The sequence below is a fragment of the Entelurus aequoreus genome, linkage group LG21, assembly GCF_033978785.1.
Source record: "Entelurus aequoreus isolate RoL-2023_Sb linkage group LG21, RoL_Eaeq_v1.1, whole genome shotgun sequence".
In the NCBI taxonomy this organism is placed as follows: Eukaryota; Metazoa; Chordata; class Actinopteri; order Syngnathiformes; family Syngnathidae; genus Entelurus; species Entelurus aequoreus.
Genome location: NC_084751.1, coordinates 34,096,290 through 34,116,004, shown reverse-complemented (window position 1 = coordinate 34,116,004; position 19,715 = coordinate 34,096,290). Strand labels below are relative to the sequence as shown.

Below are 19,715 nucleotides of genomic sequence, written 5' to 3'. Positions count from 1 at the left end.
CAACAGCGTGGCTTCATAGTAAAAGGACTACAGGCCTGCCTGTAGTCCAGACCTGTCTCCCATTGAAAATGTGTGGCGCATTATAAGCCTAAAATACGACAACAGAGACTGTTGAACAACTTAAGCTGTACATCAAGCAAGAATGGGAAATAATTCCACCTGAAAAGCTTCAAAAATTGGTCTCCTCAGTTCCCAAATGTTTACTGAGTGTTGTTAAAAGGAAAGGCCATGTAACACAGTGGTAAAAATGCCCCTGTGCCAACTTGCAAAAGTTGAAAAGCCAGCATCTGTGATGGTATGGGGGTGTATTAGTGCCCAAGACATGGGTAACTTACACATCTGTGAAGGCACCATTAATACTGAAAGGTACATACAGGTTTTGGAGCAACATATGTTGCCATCCAAACAACGTTATCATGGACGCCCCTGCTTATTTCAGCAAGACAATGCCAAGCCACGTGTTACAACAGCGTGGCTTCATAGTAAAAGAGTATGGGTACTAGACTGGCCTGCCTGTAGTCCAGACCTGTCTCCCATTGAAAATGTTTGGCTCATTATGAAGTGTGAAATATGGCAATGGAGACCCTGGACTGTTGGAACAACTTAAGCTGTACATCAAGCAAGAATGGGAAAGAATTCCACCTGAAAAGCTTCTAAAATTGGTCTCCTCAGTTCCCAATCGTTTACTGAGTGTTGTTAAAAGGAAAGGCCATGTAACACAGTGGTAAAAATGCCCCTGTGCCAACTTTTTTTTGCAATGTGTTGCTGCCATTAAATTCTAAGTTAATGATTATTTGCAAAAAAAAATTTAGTTTCTCAGTACAAACATTAAATATCTTGTCTTTGCAGTCTATTCAATTGAATATAAGTTGAAAAGGATTTGCAAATCATTGTATTCTGTTTTTATTTACCATTTACACAACATGCCAACTTCACTGGTTTTGGGTTTTGTAGATTATTAATAGTTTTGATAAATAAAATAACTGTAAATGACGTAATATGTTAATGTGTACCGTATTTTTCGGACTATAAGTCGCAGTTTTTTTCATAGTTTGGCCGAGGGTGCGACTTATACTCAGGAGCGACTTATGTCTGAAATTATTAACACATTACCGTAAAATATCAAATAATATTATTTAGCTCATTCACGTAAGAGACTAGACGTATAAGATTTCATGGGATTTAGCGATTAGGAGTGACAGATTGTTTGGTAAACGTATAGCATGTTCTATATGTTATAGTTATTTGAATGACTCTTACCATAATATGTTACGTTAACATACCAGGCACGTTCTCAGTTGGTTATTTATGCGTCATACAACGTACACTTATTCAGCCTGTTGTTCACTATTCTTTATTTATTTTAAATTGTCTTTCAAATGTCTATTCTTGGTGTTGGGTTTTATCAAATAAATTTCCCCCAAAAATGCGACTTATACTCCGGAGCAACTTATAGTCCGAAAAATACGGTATATGCCAAAGAGATATACTGTATATTGTTATCGCAGGGGGCTGCAATATATCTTGTCGTTATAGATTTTAGGCCATATCGGCCATCCCTAATATAGAGCACAAGGAAGTTTAAAAAAATATATACGTATATATTTCAAGACACGTAATATGTCACAAAGATATCCAATCAAGTTCTTACTTTATGAATATGTTCATGACAAATGGTGAATGATGAGCTATGAACTATCTTTTTCCTCTCATTTTTGGTCCAGACGAGAGTACAGTGCGAACGCAGCCTTAGTTTCATGTTACCTTCTCTCCGGTGTTCATTCTCTTGCTTGCAGAAAACTCCTTCAGCTGACGTGTCACTTCCCTTCATGTTCATAGAGAGTACAATGTTGTCATATTGTTGGGTACAGTATTAAAAAAACAGTGAGAAACTGTAGGGATTATTAGGAAAAGTACTCACTGGGACACCTCTGCGATGTGTTTGTGTCTCAGGCTCACCCAGAGGTCATCGTCTTCATGCAGCAGTACCTCTTTCTCACGAGAGTCTCCCATGCCACTGGTGTCATACCTGAGCGAATACACAATTACAACTTGTTCTATACAAATGTCCAGTCTTAAGGGCGGTGGTGTCCAAACATTTTCCAGCGAGGGCCACGTACAGAAAATTCAGGCAATGTCAAAAATTGGATAAGGAACAACTGATTACATTTTGGGGCTGATGCTAATTCTATCTACTACGTTACTTACAAGCGTCAAACTCTGTGTGCGTATGCTTGTGGCCCCGCCTCCCCTCACAGAGAGAAAGCCGACAACAGACTTCACTCTGTTTCTTTCATTCCACTACAGATAGCTCAAAAAGTTATGGACGGATTTTCATCTAACTTTCAGGAAACGTCAGAGGACCAAGTGATTACATTTTGGGGTGGATCCTGATCAACATCTGGATTCAGGACTTTTGTACGATTGGGACATAGGGAGACCAACTAGCCTGCTCAGTGGCCTTGTGGTTAGAGTGTCCGCCCTGATATCGGTAGGTCATGAGTTCTAATCCCGGCCGAGTCATATCAAAGACTAGAGATGTCCGATAATGTCGGACTGCCGATATTATCAGCCGATAAATGCTTTAAAATGAAGGTATCGGTTTTAAAAAGTAAAATTCATGACTTTTTAAAACACAGCTGTACGGAGTGGTACACGGACGTAGGGAGAAGTACAGAGCGCCAATAAACCTTAAAGGCACTGCCTTTGCGTGCCGGCCCAATCACATAATACCTACGGCTTTTCACACACACAAATGAATGCAAGCCATACTTGATCAACAGCCATACAGGTCACACTGAGGGTAGCCGTATAAACAACTTTAACACTGTTACAAATATGCGCCACACTGTGAACCCACACCAAACAAGAATGACAAACACATTTCGGGAGAACATCCACACCGTAACACAACATAAACACAACAGAACAAATACCCAGAACCCCTTGCAGCACTAACTCTTCCGAGACACCCCCAAGAACCTACCCCCAACCCCGCCCACCTCAACCTCCTCATGCTCTCTCAGGGAGAGCATGTCCAAAATTCCAAGCTGCTGTTTTGAGGCTTGTTAAAAAAAATAACGCACTTTGTGACTTCAATAATAAATATGGCAGTGCCATGTTGGCATTTTTTTCCATAACTTCAGTTGATTTATTTTGGAAAACCTTGTTACATTGTTTAATGCATCTCGCGGGGCATCACAACAAAATTAGGCATAATAATGTGTTAATTCCACGACTGTATATATCGGTATCGGTTGATATCGGAATCGGTAATTAAGAGTTGTAAAATATCGTAATATCGGATATCGGCAAAAAAGCCATTATCGGACATCTCTACAAAAGACTATAAAAATGGGACCCATTGCCTCCCTACTTGGCACTCAGCATCAAGGGTTGGAATTGGGGGTTAAATCACCAAAAAACGATTCCCGAGCGCGGCCACCGCTGCTGCTCACTGCTCCCCTCACCTCCCAGGGGGTGGAACAAGGAGATGGGTCAAATACAGAGTGTAATTTCACCACACCTCGTGTGTGTGTGACTATCAGTGGTACGTTAACTTAACTGTGGGAGACCAACTTCAAGGCATACTTGCCAACCTTGAGACCTCCAAATTCGGGAGATGGGGGGGGGGGGGGGGGGTTTGGTGGTAGCGGGGGTGTATATTGTAGCCCGGAAGAGTTAGGGCTGAAAGGGATTCTGGGTATTTGTTCTGTTGTGTTTATGTTGTGTTACGGTGCGGATGTTCTCCCTAAATGTGTTTGTCATTCTTGTTTGGTGTGGGTTCACAGTGGGGCGCATATTTGTAACAGTGATAAAGTTGTTTATACGGCCACCCTCAGTGTGACCTGTATGGCTGTTGACCAAGTATGTCTTGCAGTCACTTACGTGTGTCTGCAGAAGCCGCGTACAACATGTGGCTGAGTCGGCACGCTATTTGTATGTAGTAAAAGTGAACGCGACGACAGGTTGTAGACGCTAAAGGCAGTGCCATCACGGCACGCCCTCAATATTGTTGTCCGGGTGAAAATCGGGAGAAATTCCGGAGAATGGTTGCCCCGGGAGATTTTCGGGAGGGGCACTGAAATTCGGGAGTGTGGAGGTCTTGCTCCTCCGGGTTCGTTGGACCATCAATCAACGACATCTCGGGCTCTTCCAAGTTTGCAAAACAGTTTTATTTTTCAATAAATGTGCAAAGTCTCTTTCTCCAGTGAGCACACAAATGGTTTTCCTCCGGCGTTTTGTCTGGCTCTCGCTCGCGCTCGTCTTTGCTCTCCACCATCCACCACTTTCTCCTTCCCGACTGCTCCCTTTAACAGGGCGACAGGGGATCAGACAAACACTCTCAGCTGTGTCATCTATGCACCTGTCGCTAATCTCGAAGCCGGTCCTGGCACATCCCGCCTTGCTGCAGATCCGCAGGCCACGCCCTTCACAGGGAGTCTCCAGGAAAAATCGGGAGGGTTGGCAAGTATGCTTCAAGGGGAACTGCACTTTTTTTGGAATTTTGCCTATCGTTCACAATCATTATAAAGGACATGACGATGGATGTTTTTTTTGCGTTATAAATATTTTAAAAATGCAATCAAAAGTCCGCTTACAATGCAGCCTATCAAAGGGACCCACTCTATTCTGCCTATAAAGTCCTTAAAAAAACACCCAAGCACCTCCATTGAGTTTTTTTATACATGATGTAAGTATATATGTAATGTAGGGGAATTCAAAGCGTTCTCCAAAGGCAAATACCGGCACTACTTTTCGCACATTGAAATTAAAGGCAAGAATGTTTATGTAACATGCACGCTACGTCCAGGGAAAAAAGTTTATCCACGTCTGCCTCAAACAACTCGAAATACACATCAACACATGCCAACCACAAGCCCCAATGCAGCCACTTTTTAAAATCAGATTCATCACATTTTGAAATTTGGATTTATCATGATTACTCATTTGCATAATTAAAATTAGCTTAAGAAAATAATCCAATATTTGTACACAAATATTATATTATTGTCAGAATGTCATCCAGGAATGTTTTTAAACATTTTACTTGAGTGCATGTCATTTATTTGCCTAAAAAACTTTCTAAACAGTTATCTAAAGTTAATTCAGGCTGTATTTTGGTACACAGGTGCAGATACGGTAATTGCACTACTTAAAGGCCAAATCTTTCTTTGTGTCTTTTTACCTAAGTTTAAATTTTTTGGTACTATATTGGGTTTTGTACTTTCAATATTTAATGTTGTTACTTTACGGAATATTAATTTTTTCATATATTTTAATTTCAATGCATCCAGCACCCTCCGTGACCCTGAAAGGGACAAGCGGTAGAAAATGGATGGATGGATCATATGGCACAGTGCAATCTATTGAGTTCATATAAATGTTAACTGTTCTAAAATACTATATGTAGTGTTTTTTATTCTTCAATCAATTAATACAAACATATTAAAGCATTAAATATGCTATTGAACATAATAGTGTATAAAATAACAAAATGAAAAATAAGTTACTTTGTTGAGTAATTAATTACTTTTACAATTAGGTAACTGAGTTACTAACTCAATTACTTTTTTTCAATTAAAAGATGTTCCTGTATGACAGTGTTTTTCAACCTTTTTTGAGGCAAGGCACATTTTTGTCATAAAAAAAATCCGGAGGCACACCACCAGCAGAAAACTTTAAAAAATTAACTCCACCAAGTTGTCGTGTCTTATTTTGAGTGTGTTGGTGTCTTCCTGTGTGTAGTGCTTTAGTTCTTGTCTTGCTTATTTTGGTGGCCCTTCCTGTTTTGCCGGTGTTTTCCTGTAGTGGCTTCATGTCTTCCTTTGAGCGCTATTCCGCGCACCTGCTTTGTGTTAGCAAGCAAGGCTATTTACGTTGTTGCTATCCTTCTTTGTGTGGCCATTGTTGATTTTCATGTCACGTACGGATGTACTTTGTGGACACCGTAAGTTTTTGCTGTCGTCCAGCATTCTGTCTCTGTTTACTTTGTAGCCAGTTCAGTTTGACTTTTGTTTTGCATAGCCTTTTCCTTTCGTTCATTTTGGGTTTAAGCATTACATACCCTTTTTACCTGCACCCTGCCTCCCACTGTGGTCTGCATATCGGGATCACAACAAACCATCCTTGTCTCACCCGACACATTCCGACTTTTACAAAGCAATGCTGCCACCTACTGACATGGAGTATTACGTGGTTACCCTGCCGAGTTTTACACAGCACAGACACTAAGCAACGGCACATTATTGGCAGATTCTAATTATTGATTTGCCAAAAATATTTTTGGGATAAATTAGGTGAAGTTGCATAATTTCCCACGGCACACCAGACAATATCTCACGGCACACTAGTGTGCCGCGGCACAGTGGTTGAAAAACACTGCTGTATGACATTCTGACTACCAATTTGTATCTAAATATTAAGGTATTTTATTAAGCAAATGTATATATGACCGCAAATAATTAATCATGATTAATCACAGTTCAAGAGTGTGATTAATCTGATTTTAAAAAAAAAAATCACTCTATTATATTTATGTTGTGTATTCACTGGGGTTTGTCTGTCTGTCAGTACAGAACATAAATCTAACATAAAGTTATGAGCGGATTTTGATTAAACTTATAGGGAATGTCGGAAATGGGATAAAGACAACATGATTAGATTTTGGGGATGATCCGGATAACTGTCTGGATTCAGGATTTTTTTAGAGCATATTGGGAAATAGGGCCTGCTGCGCTCTAGGAGCACTGTACTTTTTTTAGTTGGTTCTCCGATGCAGCTTGTTACCTTGACAAACTTGTATTACTCATTAATTTTTTGGGGGGGGATAAGCCACCAGCTGGCTGCACTTTGGACACCACTGATAAAGGTATTTATTGAGTTATCGTTTGTACTTGTAAACATCATTCTCAATGGGCAACAGGTCGTAGCCCATTGCCTGGAAGGTGAGCTCATGCAGGACAGGTGAAACGGGGTCAAAGGCCCTATCCAAGATGATCAGCTGTGAGCGAGCCTTGTCTGGACCCTGCACACGGAAACAAATGGAACAATGATAATACTTTCGATAAGAAGTTCTGAAAATGAAATTATTGGAGACAACAGGGGAAACAAGACACTCACCTCTCCCATGGTGGGATCGTCAGCCTTGTAGGCGTCAAGTTTGTCCTGAACCAGTTGAGCCAGAGTCGCATTGTCTTTGTACTCCCTGAAACATACGTAGATACAAGTGTAAAAATGTGTTAGTTTTTGTTTCAACTTTGTCTGAGTTAATAGCAGCGGTATTAATTAACTGGAACTTGTGATTCAATATCTAAATCAGACCTGGGCAATTTAAGGCCACTTAGAGAAAAAGAAGAAGCTTATCGACGACGGTGTCGGCACCAACTACAAAAGCGGACGCGTGCAATTTTTCAGGATTTATGCAGATCCCAAATACAGATCAGCAGGTACCAGAAGGTAAGAAAAGTTGCTTCTCATAATATTACGAAAAAAACGCCAGATAATATGTCTTGCTTTATACCAGGGGTCGGCAACCCAAAATGTTGAAAGAGCCATATTGGACCAAAAATACAAAAACAAATCTGTCTGGAGCCGCAAAAAATTAAAAGCCATATTACATACAGATAGTGTGTCATGAGATATAAATTGAATTAAGAGGACTTAAAGGAAACTAAATGAGCTCAAATATAGCTACAAATGAGGCATAATGATGCAATATGTACAGCCTTGGCTGACCATACGTCCTCTTTTCCCCGGACTTGTCCTCTTTTGCGGGTGTGTCTGGGGCGTCCGGGCGGGGTTTCTTAAATGCCTCAAATGTCCGGCATTTTGAGTTAGGGTTGAGTTAGGGTTGCGTGTAATTTCAATGTACGTCTTGGGCAGGGATCGGCAACCCCTAACAACTAAATTAAGGGCGCGCCGTGATGGCACTGAATATATTGTCCTCTCTATTACTTGCACAAACAACATGCCAGCCAGGTCTCATGTTGCATGAAGCTTTAACTTGCACTCGTGGGAGACAGCAAGGCATACTTGGTCAACAGCCACACAGCTTACATTGACGGTGCCTGTATAAAACTACTTTAACACTGTTACGTTACAAATATGCGCCACACTGTGAACCCACACCAAAAAAGAATGACAAATACATTTCTGGAGAACCTCCGCACGGTAACACAACATAAACACAACACAACAAATACCCCAGAATCCCATGCAGCCCTAACTCTCTAACCTCAACTGACGCACGCAGGGAGGGGGGGTTGGTGCTAGCAGGGCGTGTAGACTGGGAGAGTTAGGGCTGCATGGGATTCTGGGTATTTGTTGTGTTGTGTTTACGCTGTTTTACGGTGCGGAGGTTCTCCAGAAATGCATTTGTCATTCTTTTTTGGTGTGGGTTCACAGTGTGGCGCATATTTGTAACGTAACAGTGTTAAAGTTGTTTTTTATACGGCAACCGTCAGTGTAAGCTGTGTGGCTGCTGAGCAAGTAAGCTTTGCTGTTAATTTCGTGTGAAAGCAGAAGATGCATTCACCATGTGGCCGAGCAGGTAAGCTGTTTAGCATGCTGTAGATGGCGCTAAAAACAGTGCCATCACGCCCAAATTTTGGGCGTCTCCCGAGAAAAGTGGGAGGATTGGCAACTATGACGCTGTTGAACGCCATTCATGAGAATCTCGCGGGCTGCATTAACTTTAAACTGTCATATTAAAGTGCGGGCCGGGGCGTGTGTCAGAGACCCCTGGTTTAAACATTGCACAAAGCAAAAAAAAGCTTTGTATACAGTGTTATTTCATTTTAAATTTCAAAAGAGTTTTGAGGCTCCTATTGTTTTCTTTCTTTTGTGAAACTCGTCAAAATGGCTCTTTGAGTGATAAAGGTTGCCGACCCTAGACTCTAGGGTTAAGTTAAGAAGGGGTTAAAAAAAACAAGCTGTGAAGGTGCGCACGCAGAAACATTCGTGAGGGAGGGGCAGAGACACAGAGCGAGAAAGCTAGTGAGTGGAGACAGACATGAAAACAAGAAATGCCGAAAAGTAAATGCAACTTCACGGATGATTTGCGGAAAAAGTATTTGTGTTTTGGTCCTGGCCGTGATACATGGGAAGCAGAATGCACTGTGTGCAAAGCAGGAACGTGTATATTTGTGGCAAATAAAGATCTACAAGCCCATATCGACACTACAAAGCACAAAACAGCTGTGCAGGGCGAGAGCTCGTTTATGACAACCTTTTTCCAAAACACAACATAGAATGTGAGATATAACAGGATAATGCATACATTTGTCATTTGTTTTCAAAACGCTTACAAAAAAGTGATACCCCAAAAATTTACTGTGGGACCCCATTTGTATGATTTGATGGGGTCCCTGGGACCCCATTTTGAAAATTCCTAGCACCAACACTACTGTCAACATAGGAGAAAAAATGCTTTATTTAAATAAATATATTACTTATGAAGCAAGTTCGAGTATCATTGGCAAATATATGCATATATAACATATATGCCTTGGCACGCATATATGTGTCCTCTTTTTGGGATTCCAGAATATGGTCAGCCTAAGCTAGCCTAAATAGCATGTTAGCATTGATTAGCTTGCAGTCATGCAGTGACCAAATATGCCCGATTAGCACTCCACACAAGTCAATAACATCAACAAAACTGACCTTTGTGCATTCACGCACAACGTTAAAAGTTTGGTGGACAAAGTGAGACAGAAAAAGAAGTGGCATAAAACACGTCTTAGAAAATCGGAGAAAGTTGTACATGTAAACAAACCACGGTGAGTTCAAAGACCGCCAAAATTAGTAGGACAAAACGGCGCTCGCCAAATACTTGAATCAGTGAAGCATGTTTAATACAAACAGTGTGATTTATAACAATTAGGGAAGTTTGTGTCATGTTTGTCCTCTTACAGAAACCATATTAAAACCAAAAATTTTTTTCCCCCCTCATCTTTTTCCATTTTTGGAGCCACTAGGACGGCGCTAAAGACGGCTCTAGAGCCCCGGGTTGCCGACCCCCACCTTATACACACACCATAATAATACTCGTATGTTCAGCACATCAAGCGGTGCAGCTTCATAGCTTACCAAAGTCGTACTAAAACATTTTGATAGATTTTTGAGCGACGTGTGTAGTGTTCTATATTTTCAATGGAACATGTAAAATGTTGGTGTTGTTTACTTGGGTCATATTGCCATAATAGTGCAGTCTACACGTACTTCTTATGTTTGACTGCCATATACTGGTCACACTTATCATTACACCATGTACCAAATAAAATTGCTTCGAGGTCGGTAAGCGAAACCAGAATCATTCCGTACATTAGGCGCACTGTCGGGTTTTGTGGGAAAAAAGGATTTTAAGTGCGCTTATAGTCCGGAAAATACGGTATATAATTATTTTTTTTATTCATTTATTTATTTTTATTATTTCTGGCAGCACTTCTGGTTCCACCCAGATGTGCCTGTGTCGGTTTGTACCGCCTCCCCCTTCGTGCTCACCCTCTGTATCTGACAGCCGGGTACTCCTTCAGGGTGGCACACAGCGTGGCCAGTTGCTCGGCCAGCCTCTCCATCACAGGGTTCTTCAGCTGTGTCTTATGGGGGCTGTAGAAACTGTGGAAGGCATCAGGATTGTCCAGAGAGTACACCTGTACACAGACACAAAATCATATTTCACTTTGCAACTTTGTCAAAGTTACATTTTCCAAAACAAAAACTAAAAAAATCACCACTCAATAAACCATTAGTGGTTTTAATTGAAAATATATATTTTCAGAATGTCTCTATTTTTTACATTTAACAATCATATTAAACAAAAAATTGCTCGTTGGTCACAATAACTAAGATGCATGTTACAATCAAACAGCTGGTGTGTGGTAAGTACAATATTTACAGTATAAACACTTTGTAGGACTCAAGAAAAGACAAGACTGCACATTCAACTTAATGGCAAAGACTACTTCCTGCTACGAAACACACCTTGGGCAAACTGAAATGAAAGAATACTTGCTGTGATAGTATATAAACTACAAATAACACATATGTTCAGTTTTGTTGGCTTTATTTAACAACGATATGGCAACATCCTGACACTTTCAAAGTTCTGCAAAACTGCCCTTTATATACTGTGTGGTGCAATGTAGTTTATGTACTACCGCCATCTAATGTCTTGGAATTGCGACTGCATGCAAAGTCTATTGCATAATATAATAATACTCAGAAGTGTAAGAAAACAAGACTGCACTGCAAAAACTGAAATCTAAGTAAGATTAAATATCTCAAATAAGGGTGATATTTGCTTATTTTCTGTCTGACAAAATAAGTCTTCTTACTAAGCAGATTGTATGTTAGTGTTTTACTTGTTTTAAGGGTTTTGGTCCTAAATGATCTCAGTAAGATATTACAGCTTGTTGCTGAGATTTTATGACCTATATTGAGTAAAACATGCTTGAAACTAGAATATCAACTGTTGCAAAGCTGTGTCATCAACACTCACAAGTATAAAACTACTTTTTTCAAGTAATCATTTCTTATTTTAAGCATGTAAAAAAAAAAATCATGACTTTGACACAATTGTGTCTCATATTAAAACAGATGACAGCCAAATGGACTTTGCTGTTTTATTTTCAATGAAACAATAGAAAATACGTACTCATATAGTAGTACAGTTGTTATTGGTGAGAATATACTTATTTTAAAGTTATTTTTGGGTTCATTGAGGTTAGCTAATTTGACTTGTTTTGGAAAGTTTTGACAAGCGAAATTTTCTTGTTCTATTGGCAGATAATTTGGCTTAGTTCAAATAAAATACCCCTAATTTTTGTATTTTTTGTTTGTTTGTTTTTGAACACTGACTTTTTGCAGTGTGGACAGCACATTAATCAGCTGTCTTCTAAATGTTAAATTAAAAAAACAATATATATATTATTAAGCAATTACCATTTATTACCAGATGAACACACGAAAGTACCGTGTTGTTGACTTGACTCCACTCCAGGTTTAACACAGCAGCAACCTTTCTTAGCGTTTTTTTGTTTTTTAAAAACTTTTTTTTTCACTTTGTAGTGGACTAGCGCACTCTAAAAACATCCAAAAACCTCAAACAATGTTTTATATACATGCTGTAAGTATCAACAACTAATTATGGCAGACTTTGTGAGAGCCTTGGAGCGTTATCATGCAGCACTATTGCTAAAGGTTTCAAAAAGGAACATAATACAACTGTCTCCGATGGGATGGTTGTATCTTTCAGAACAGGGCTTGTGCCCTTTTAGCTGCTAAATTCAACACAATCCACACTCAGGTAAAAACTACTGGGAGCAAATGCGCATTTGATGGGCCTTTTTAGCGATGTTGTCTGGTTTTATGCTGCGTTACATTCCTTGAAAGCAAGCATCCACTGTTTCAGACAGTTTGGGTTTTTAGCATGGTGTGTAGAATTTCTAAGTTGGCCAACTTCTCGGCTTGGTGCCGCAACCTTCCACTACACAGGTGAGAAGACGTTCAAGTAGCAAGCTTAGTAGCCTGAGGCACTGTGGACAAGGGCGCTGTATCACTACGCCAGAAAAGTAGTTCCTCTGCGTTAGCTCCTTCAATAACAATGTTGCTACAGCTTCGTTAACATGCAGGTCACAGCATGTTGGGATGAGTTTGGGATGAGTTTGCCAAGTATAAAAATGAGCCTAAATTTTTGAATGAAAGAAACTGCTGTTCTAAATGTGTCCACAATATGTCGCAATAGCAATTATTTGTATCTTTGTAGATGATGCTACATATGTAAAAAAAAATATAAACCACCAGTCGAGGAAAATGAGCAAACTACATAAATAACATCCTGTAATGTATTATTGTCACACCGTGGTGAGGGATGTCTTGTCTTGGTTTTTTATGTCTTGTGAATTTCATGTTTTAGTTTGAAAAGTAACTCTCCTCTCATTTCAGGTCACTTGCCCTTCCTCTTGTGTCATCAGTCTGACGTCATCCCTGATCCCTGATTGTTTCCACCTGTTCCCCATTACCCCCACGTGTCTTATAAACCCACGCCTCCCTTTGTTCTGTGCCAGAATGTCTCGTTGTTTCGTGCCTCTCTAGCCTCATGCCCAAGCCTTGTCTCGTCTCGCTTTTGATTATCCTGATTCTGAATTCCCTTGTTGGTATTTTGAGTTTCCTTTTCTCCTCCTAAGCAGAGTGATTTTTGGTTATATAGTTTTGCAGCTGAAGTGGTGAGTGTTAGAATAATTGTATCTAAGTTATCACAAAACCTTGTGTTTCCATGAGTTCCCGGCGAGAGGACAAAAGCTGTCTTTAATCCTACCAAGCAGAAGGCTTGTAAAACTCCACTGTGTAGGATGGGAAGCAACATGAAGGTGTTCTGTTTCTTTCATGTATTGTAATCAACAGAAAGATATTGTCTTGACCCAAGAACTACAAAGTGGAGAGGAAGCATGGCCTGACTCCCCTCAAGGCGACCTTTTCTGTGAACTGTTTTACGACCTTTTCTGTGAACTGTTTACGACCTTTGCTTTGAACTGTTCTGTAACCAAAGGCGATGGCTGTTTACGACCCCCCCCCTTAGAAACAGCTGTTTACCATGTAATCAGGGATAGTCCAAATAAAAGAGAAGGCGTACAATCTTTCGCCAGAGCGTGATGGAGACTGTACAAGAGTACAGCCCAGACGCGCTCTCCTCAATTGAGCCAAATGTAATTCTGTCTCTGTTTAATTCCTTGCTTCTTGTCTTGTTTAAAAGATGTCAACAGTGTTTGAACCTGACAGTGAGTCTCAGTTTTTTCTTACAGTTTCTCCTTTTTCCTAAATTTTTTGAGTGACATTTTTTGTTAACTATTTTTCGAGATAAGAAACAGTGAAGAAGTTTCATAGCCACTGGTTCGCCCTCGTTTTGGAGCGTCTTTTGTTATTGATAAATTTCATAGATTATATCCTGCGATAAGTATAGTTCGCTATTGATATTTTTTGTTTCCTCCTTTTCGGAGTGATTTTCGGTTGTTCCTTTTTTTGTGGAACCTTTTTCGCCGAGTTGTCAGATTAAAAGCCTATGTTGTATTGCCCTGACTCAGGAGGTGAAAAGTAGCTTTCAAAATAAAAGCCTGCCGGATTGTTCCCTACTCTGCATCTGAGTCCTATTTTTGACCAAGCCTGACAATTATCACATAATTTATTCCGAAAGTATAAATAACGACAAAGGTAGAATACTAATGACCGCAAGATGTACGCGTAAAAAACCCCCAACAACATTATGATTTGTAAATTTTCAGAATGTGCTTGTTCTATTTGGAAAGAAAACAATCTGAAGTTGTCTTTATTTTTAAGTTATCATGCCGTGATTTTACCAGTTTGGCCCACGTGGGAGTAGATTTTTCTCCATTTGGCCCCCGATCTTAAATGAGTTTGACACCCCTGATGTAAATAAAGCGTTGTTGGCGGTTTTTGCAGGCGTTTTTTAGAGGGCTTTATAGGCGAAATATATGAATTCCCATTACCTGCATTGTTAGCCACCTCTTGCAAGCAGCTTTTTATTACTTAGAACGCACAGAAAAGGGAAATTGTCAGGATTCTCACTGACAGTTTGGTTATGTTTTGTTTTTTTCCTCTGTGTTGTTTTATTTCCTGTCAGCGCTCTTATTTTGTTTCCCTTTCCTGCATGTCTCCCTGAGTGCTTGTTTGCCTCACCTGTACCTGATTGGCAATCTGGCACACCTGGATTGCCAATCAGGCTCCTATTTATACCTGCCTCTCCCTCCAGTCAGGGCTGCAGTATTACTAGCTGTATGCTGTGGACTGTGACCTGTATGCTGAACGCTTTAGACCGTTTGCTGTCTTCAGTTCTTCCTGGTTCCTGTTTGCTGTCTCAAGTTTGCCTGTTTCCTGGTTTCTGGTTCGTGTTTTCCTTGCATTTTTTGGACATTAAAATTATGTTTTCCTGCACCAAACCTGTCATCTCTGCATCTTGGGGTTGGTCGCCTCCATTTCCTGACAGAAATACGTGTGTTCTTGCCTCACATAACGATTGTGGACAATAGACAACTGTGGAGGGGGGCGTGGCATGTGGACCTGCAGCGAAGCGGGGTGTGCCAGGACCGGCTTCGAGATCAGCGACAGGTGCGTAGACGGCCCACCTGGGCCTGGTTATCTAATCACCTGTCGCTCTGTTAAAAGGCAGCAGCCGGGAGGAGAGAGTTGTTGGAGCTGGAGCGAGAGCGACACAGACCATACTTGCCAAACTTGAGACCTCCGAATTCGGGAGATGGGAGGTTGGGGGGGGGGGCGGGGTTTGGTGGTAGTGGGGGTGTATATTGTAGCGTCCCGCAGGAGTTAGTGCTGCAAGGGGTTCTGGGTATTTGTTCTGTTGTGTTTATGTCGTGTTACGGTGCGGATGTTCTCCCGAAATGTGTTTGTCATTCTTGTTTGGTGTGGGTTCACAGTGTGGCGCATATTTGTAACAGTGTTAAAGTTGTTTATACGGTCACCCTCAGTGTGACCTGTATGGCTGTTGATCACGTATGCCTTGCAATCACTTACATGTGTGTAAAAGCCGCATATATTATGTGACTGGGCCGGCACGCTGTTTGTATGGAGGAAAAGCGGACGCTATAAGCAGTGCTGTTAAGTAGTGATGGGTTGATGAGGCCTCATGAAGCGTTTCGACACATTGCAAAACTGTAATGATACTGTGTCGATACTGTGTCGATACTGGACATTAAAAATCCCTACAGGCAACCTATGGACCGACTCAACTGACACTGATTTTATGACCTACTATATACAATAATATAAACCAAGTCATTGTGTTTCATTTAGGATTATTTCATATCTTCATTTAAATAAAAATATATTTGTATCTTTTTTAGATACAGTCAATAAATATTGTGAACATGTATCGTGACTAGGATGGTAGAAGGTGGGGATTGAACCCCAGTAACCAGCAACCCTTCGATTGCTGGCACGGCCACTCTACCAACTTCGCCACGCCGTCATTCCTGTAACTTTCTCTAGTAACAGTAGTGATGGGTGCGGCAACACAGATGCATCGGCGCATGCGTCGAGCTCATGTGTCGGTGCGCGTACCCCTTTTAGAAAGTCACGTGACCGATCATGAGCTGCTTTGGTCACGTGACCGATACACGAACTGTATCGCACTGACGCCTCCTCTGTGCCCTGTGAGCAACGTTCCCTCTAAGGTGCGCGCCTGCGCAATTGCGCAGTGCTCAGGCGTTCTCTGCGCACAATGTGCGCCGCACAGCAAATATATGCCGCGCACCAAATCAAACCCATCTGAATTCTAAACAAAATAAACACATTTATTCTGTGTAATTTTGAAATGCAACTTTGAGTGACAGTGACTACATGCGGCCCTAACGGTGTTCGTCAACAACACGCATTGCGCCGCTTCCTAATAAACACAGTTTGGCGCGCAGGCGTCAGTGCGATACAGTTCATGAGCGGTCACGTGACCAGAACAGCTCATGAGCGGTCACGTGACCAGAACAGCTTATGATTGGTCACGTGACCAAAACAGCTCGTGTTCGGTCACGTGACTTTCTAAAAGCGATACGCGCACCGACACAGGGTATCGCTCTATGAGCTCGATGCATCGGTGTTGCCGGACCCATCACTACTGTTAAGGCACGCCCCCAATATTGGTGTACGGGTGGAAATCGGGAGAAATTCGAGAGAATGGTTGCCCTGGGAGGTTTTCGGGAGGGGCACTGATATTCGGGAGTCTCCCAGGAAAATCGGGAGGGTTGGCAAGTATGACACCGACACGAACCCAGAGAGACAGACTTTGTGCTGAAAAGCAAAAGAATGCAAAACCCTGAAAATAAACCCATATTACATCCTGAAACCCGGGCTCTCATGTCCATGCTTGGCGGTCTGGACTGGAGGACCCACGAGAGCAACCTCCACAACATTTTTTTTTTTTTAAATGCAGTTTTCCTTTAACAGTTGTCCTTTAACGTCATGTGAAACCCAGCAAATGGCTGGCGACCAGTTCAGAGTGTAGGATAGCTGGAGTAGGCTCCAGCTCACCTGTGACACTATTGAGGCCAGTCGTTATAGAAAATTGATGGATAAGTCTCTAGACCTCAAAAGTAAGACTTTTTTTTTTTTTTTTCGTAAAACCTTATATTTGGATCAATACGATATCAAACCCCGACCCCATGTTCTACCCTCTCATTACTCTTCCCCTTCTAATCGCTAAATGTCCTTGGCTCATTTCCTTCCCCGTCTCATTCGCGTTTTTTTTTCTTCCACTCCTCCCCTTTCATAAATCACTATCCCTGCTGCTTCCAACCCTATCTGCCCATAGTCACATGACCAGGCTCCTGCGTTGCAGACGGGGCTCTGCTTGCGTTGGCCTCGCAACAATTGGTTAACGCCTGCCGTGTGGATTTCAGCTCAACCAATAGGGGGGGGCCTGTGGCAGCTTGGAGGCGGGACTTACGAGGCAGCGCTCGCCTGGGGCAGAAAATCACTGACTCTGAACTAATAATAGGGGGGGAGCAAAGCATTGTGGGTCGGCAGATAGCGAGACCAAAGGATGAAGATGAAGGAGAAATGGACTTGAATTGTCAAAATGGGGACAAAGAACAAAATAAGAGCAACAACAACAGAGAAGATGATGCTTAGCAATATTTGTGTTACTTGTCCTTCTGTATATGTTCTTTTGTTCATGTTACCTGCCTGGAGACAACAAATGGAAATGAGCTTATGATCTGGCATATTTACTCTTGTACTGTGCAGATGTTCATTAATATGCACTGTCTTGAACGAATAAATAAATAAATAATGTTGACATAACAATTTTGTAATCATGTTAATCATACTTTAAAATGTTGATTAATCGCTTGCATAAACTAACTTAAAAAAGGCCCCAAATATTTTGACACAAATGCAATTGTATTGTTAAAATGTAATACAGGGACATTTTTAAAATGTTTTCTTGAATGCATGTCATTTATTTGATCAAGACTTTGAGTCGGACCATTGGGCGCACCGGATTAAAGGCGCACTGCCGATGAGCGGGTTTATTCAGGTCTATTTTCATACAAAAGGCGCACCAGATTATAAGGCGCATTAAAGGGGTCATTTTATAATTTTTTTCTAAATTTAAAACATTATCTTGCGGTCTACATAACATGTGATGGTGGTTTTTTGGTCAAAGTGTTGCATAGATTATGTTTTACAGATCATCTTCAAGTAGCTTTCTGAGCGTCTCTTTAGGATGCGCCGTTTTGTGGGCGGTCTTATCTACATGGCTCACAGCGTCTTCTCCCCGTCATCTTTGTTGTAGCGGTGTAGCGTGCAAGGACGGGAGTGGAAGACGTGTTAAAAGATAGAGCTAACTGTTTAAATTACATTAAGACTTTACTTAAATCAATAACAGAGCAGTATCTCCTCATCCGTGGCTCACTAGTGCAACATCAACGCCGGAAATGTGTCCCGTGAAAAACCGTCCGACCGGAAACCTCCAAGAACTAAAGTTCCGTGGGTGAATAATGTAAACCCACTGCAGTTTTTAGCGCTTTGATAGCTAGTCTACTGACAGATATGAGTAAGAACTTTACACTACTTTATATTAGAAATGGCAACAGCAGAAGAAGAATGCCACAAAAGAAGACAATTATGACTACGGCGTTGGCACGGACTACAATGGCAGACGCGTGCACATTTTCAGGACTTATGCAGATCCCAAATACAGATCAGCAGGTACCAGAAGGTAAGAAAAGTTGGTTTTGCATAATATTGCGAAACAAAACACCAGATAATATGTCTGCTAATAGGTGCCATTTAACGGTCCTTATACACGCACCATAATAATACTTGTAAGTTTAATGCGCCGACAATCCATCAAGCGGTGCAGCTTCATAGCTTACCGAAGTCGTACTAAAAACATTTTGACAGATTTTTGAGCGCTGTGTGTAACGTTCTATATTCTCAATGGAACAATTTAAGTTTTGGTGTTGTTTACTGGCGTCATCTTGCACTTTACACGTATCTCTTATGTATGACTGCCATCTACTGGTCACACTTATCATTACACCATGTGCCAAATAAAATTGCCTCGAGGTCGGTAGGCACAACCAGAATTATGCCGTACATTAGGCGCACCAGGTTATAAGGCGCACTGTCGATTTTTGAGAAAATGAAAGGATTTCAAGTGCGCCGTATAGTCCGAAAAATACGGTACATTGAAGGTAGAAAAGCGCTATACAAGTACAACCCATTTACCATTTACCCCCAAAAAATTACGGTTGCTAGGGTGTCAAAAATGTCACTCGCCTGTACAACTTCTACTACTAGCTTTATAACTTCACTCTGGTTTATTGTTTTTACAATCAGATATTAATTTAATAAATTATTGAGTATTTAGACAGTATTTAAAATAACATCCTGGTTCGATCCCCAGCTCCTAGTCACATTCGTTGTGTCCTTGAGCAAGACCTTTCACCCTTGCTCCTGATAGGTCGTGGTTAGGGCCTTGCATGGCAGCTCCCGCCATCAGTGTGTGAATGTGGAAATAGTGTCAAAGCGCTTTGAGTACCTTGAAGGTAAGCGCGATACAAGTATAACCCATTTACCATTTACATTTGAAGTCTACATTTTGATTTTCTTTCACTAGATGATAATGAAATCAACAATTGCATTACCCATCAATTAAAAACGTTGTTATTTTTATATGAAGATAA

General features: G+C 41.1%; 1 protein-coding gene across 2 annotated transcripts in view; it reads right to left on the bottom strand.

Moving 5' to 3' along the window:
- The window catches only part of LOC133638690 (syntaxin-binding protein 1), a 99,610-nt gene that overhangs the window by 39,222 nt on the left and 40,673 nt on the right, over positions 1-19,715 (bottom strand). For both annotated transcript variants that reach the window (XM_062031541.1, XM_062031542.1), the window contains exons 7-11: positions 10,507-10,655; positions 7,123-7,207; positions 6,897-7,027; positions 1,922-2,029; positions 1,765-1,825 (exon numbers count right to left, since the gene is read on the bottom strand). In XM_062031541.1, coding sequence (XP_061887525.1) covers positions 1,765-1,825; positions 1,922-2,029; positions 6,897-7,027; positions 7,123-7,207; positions 10,507-10,655 — 534 coding nt within the window. The remainder of the gene's footprint in view (positions 1-1,764; positions 1,826-1,921; positions 2,030-6,896; positions 7,028-7,122; positions 7,208-10,506; positions 10,656-19,715) is intronic.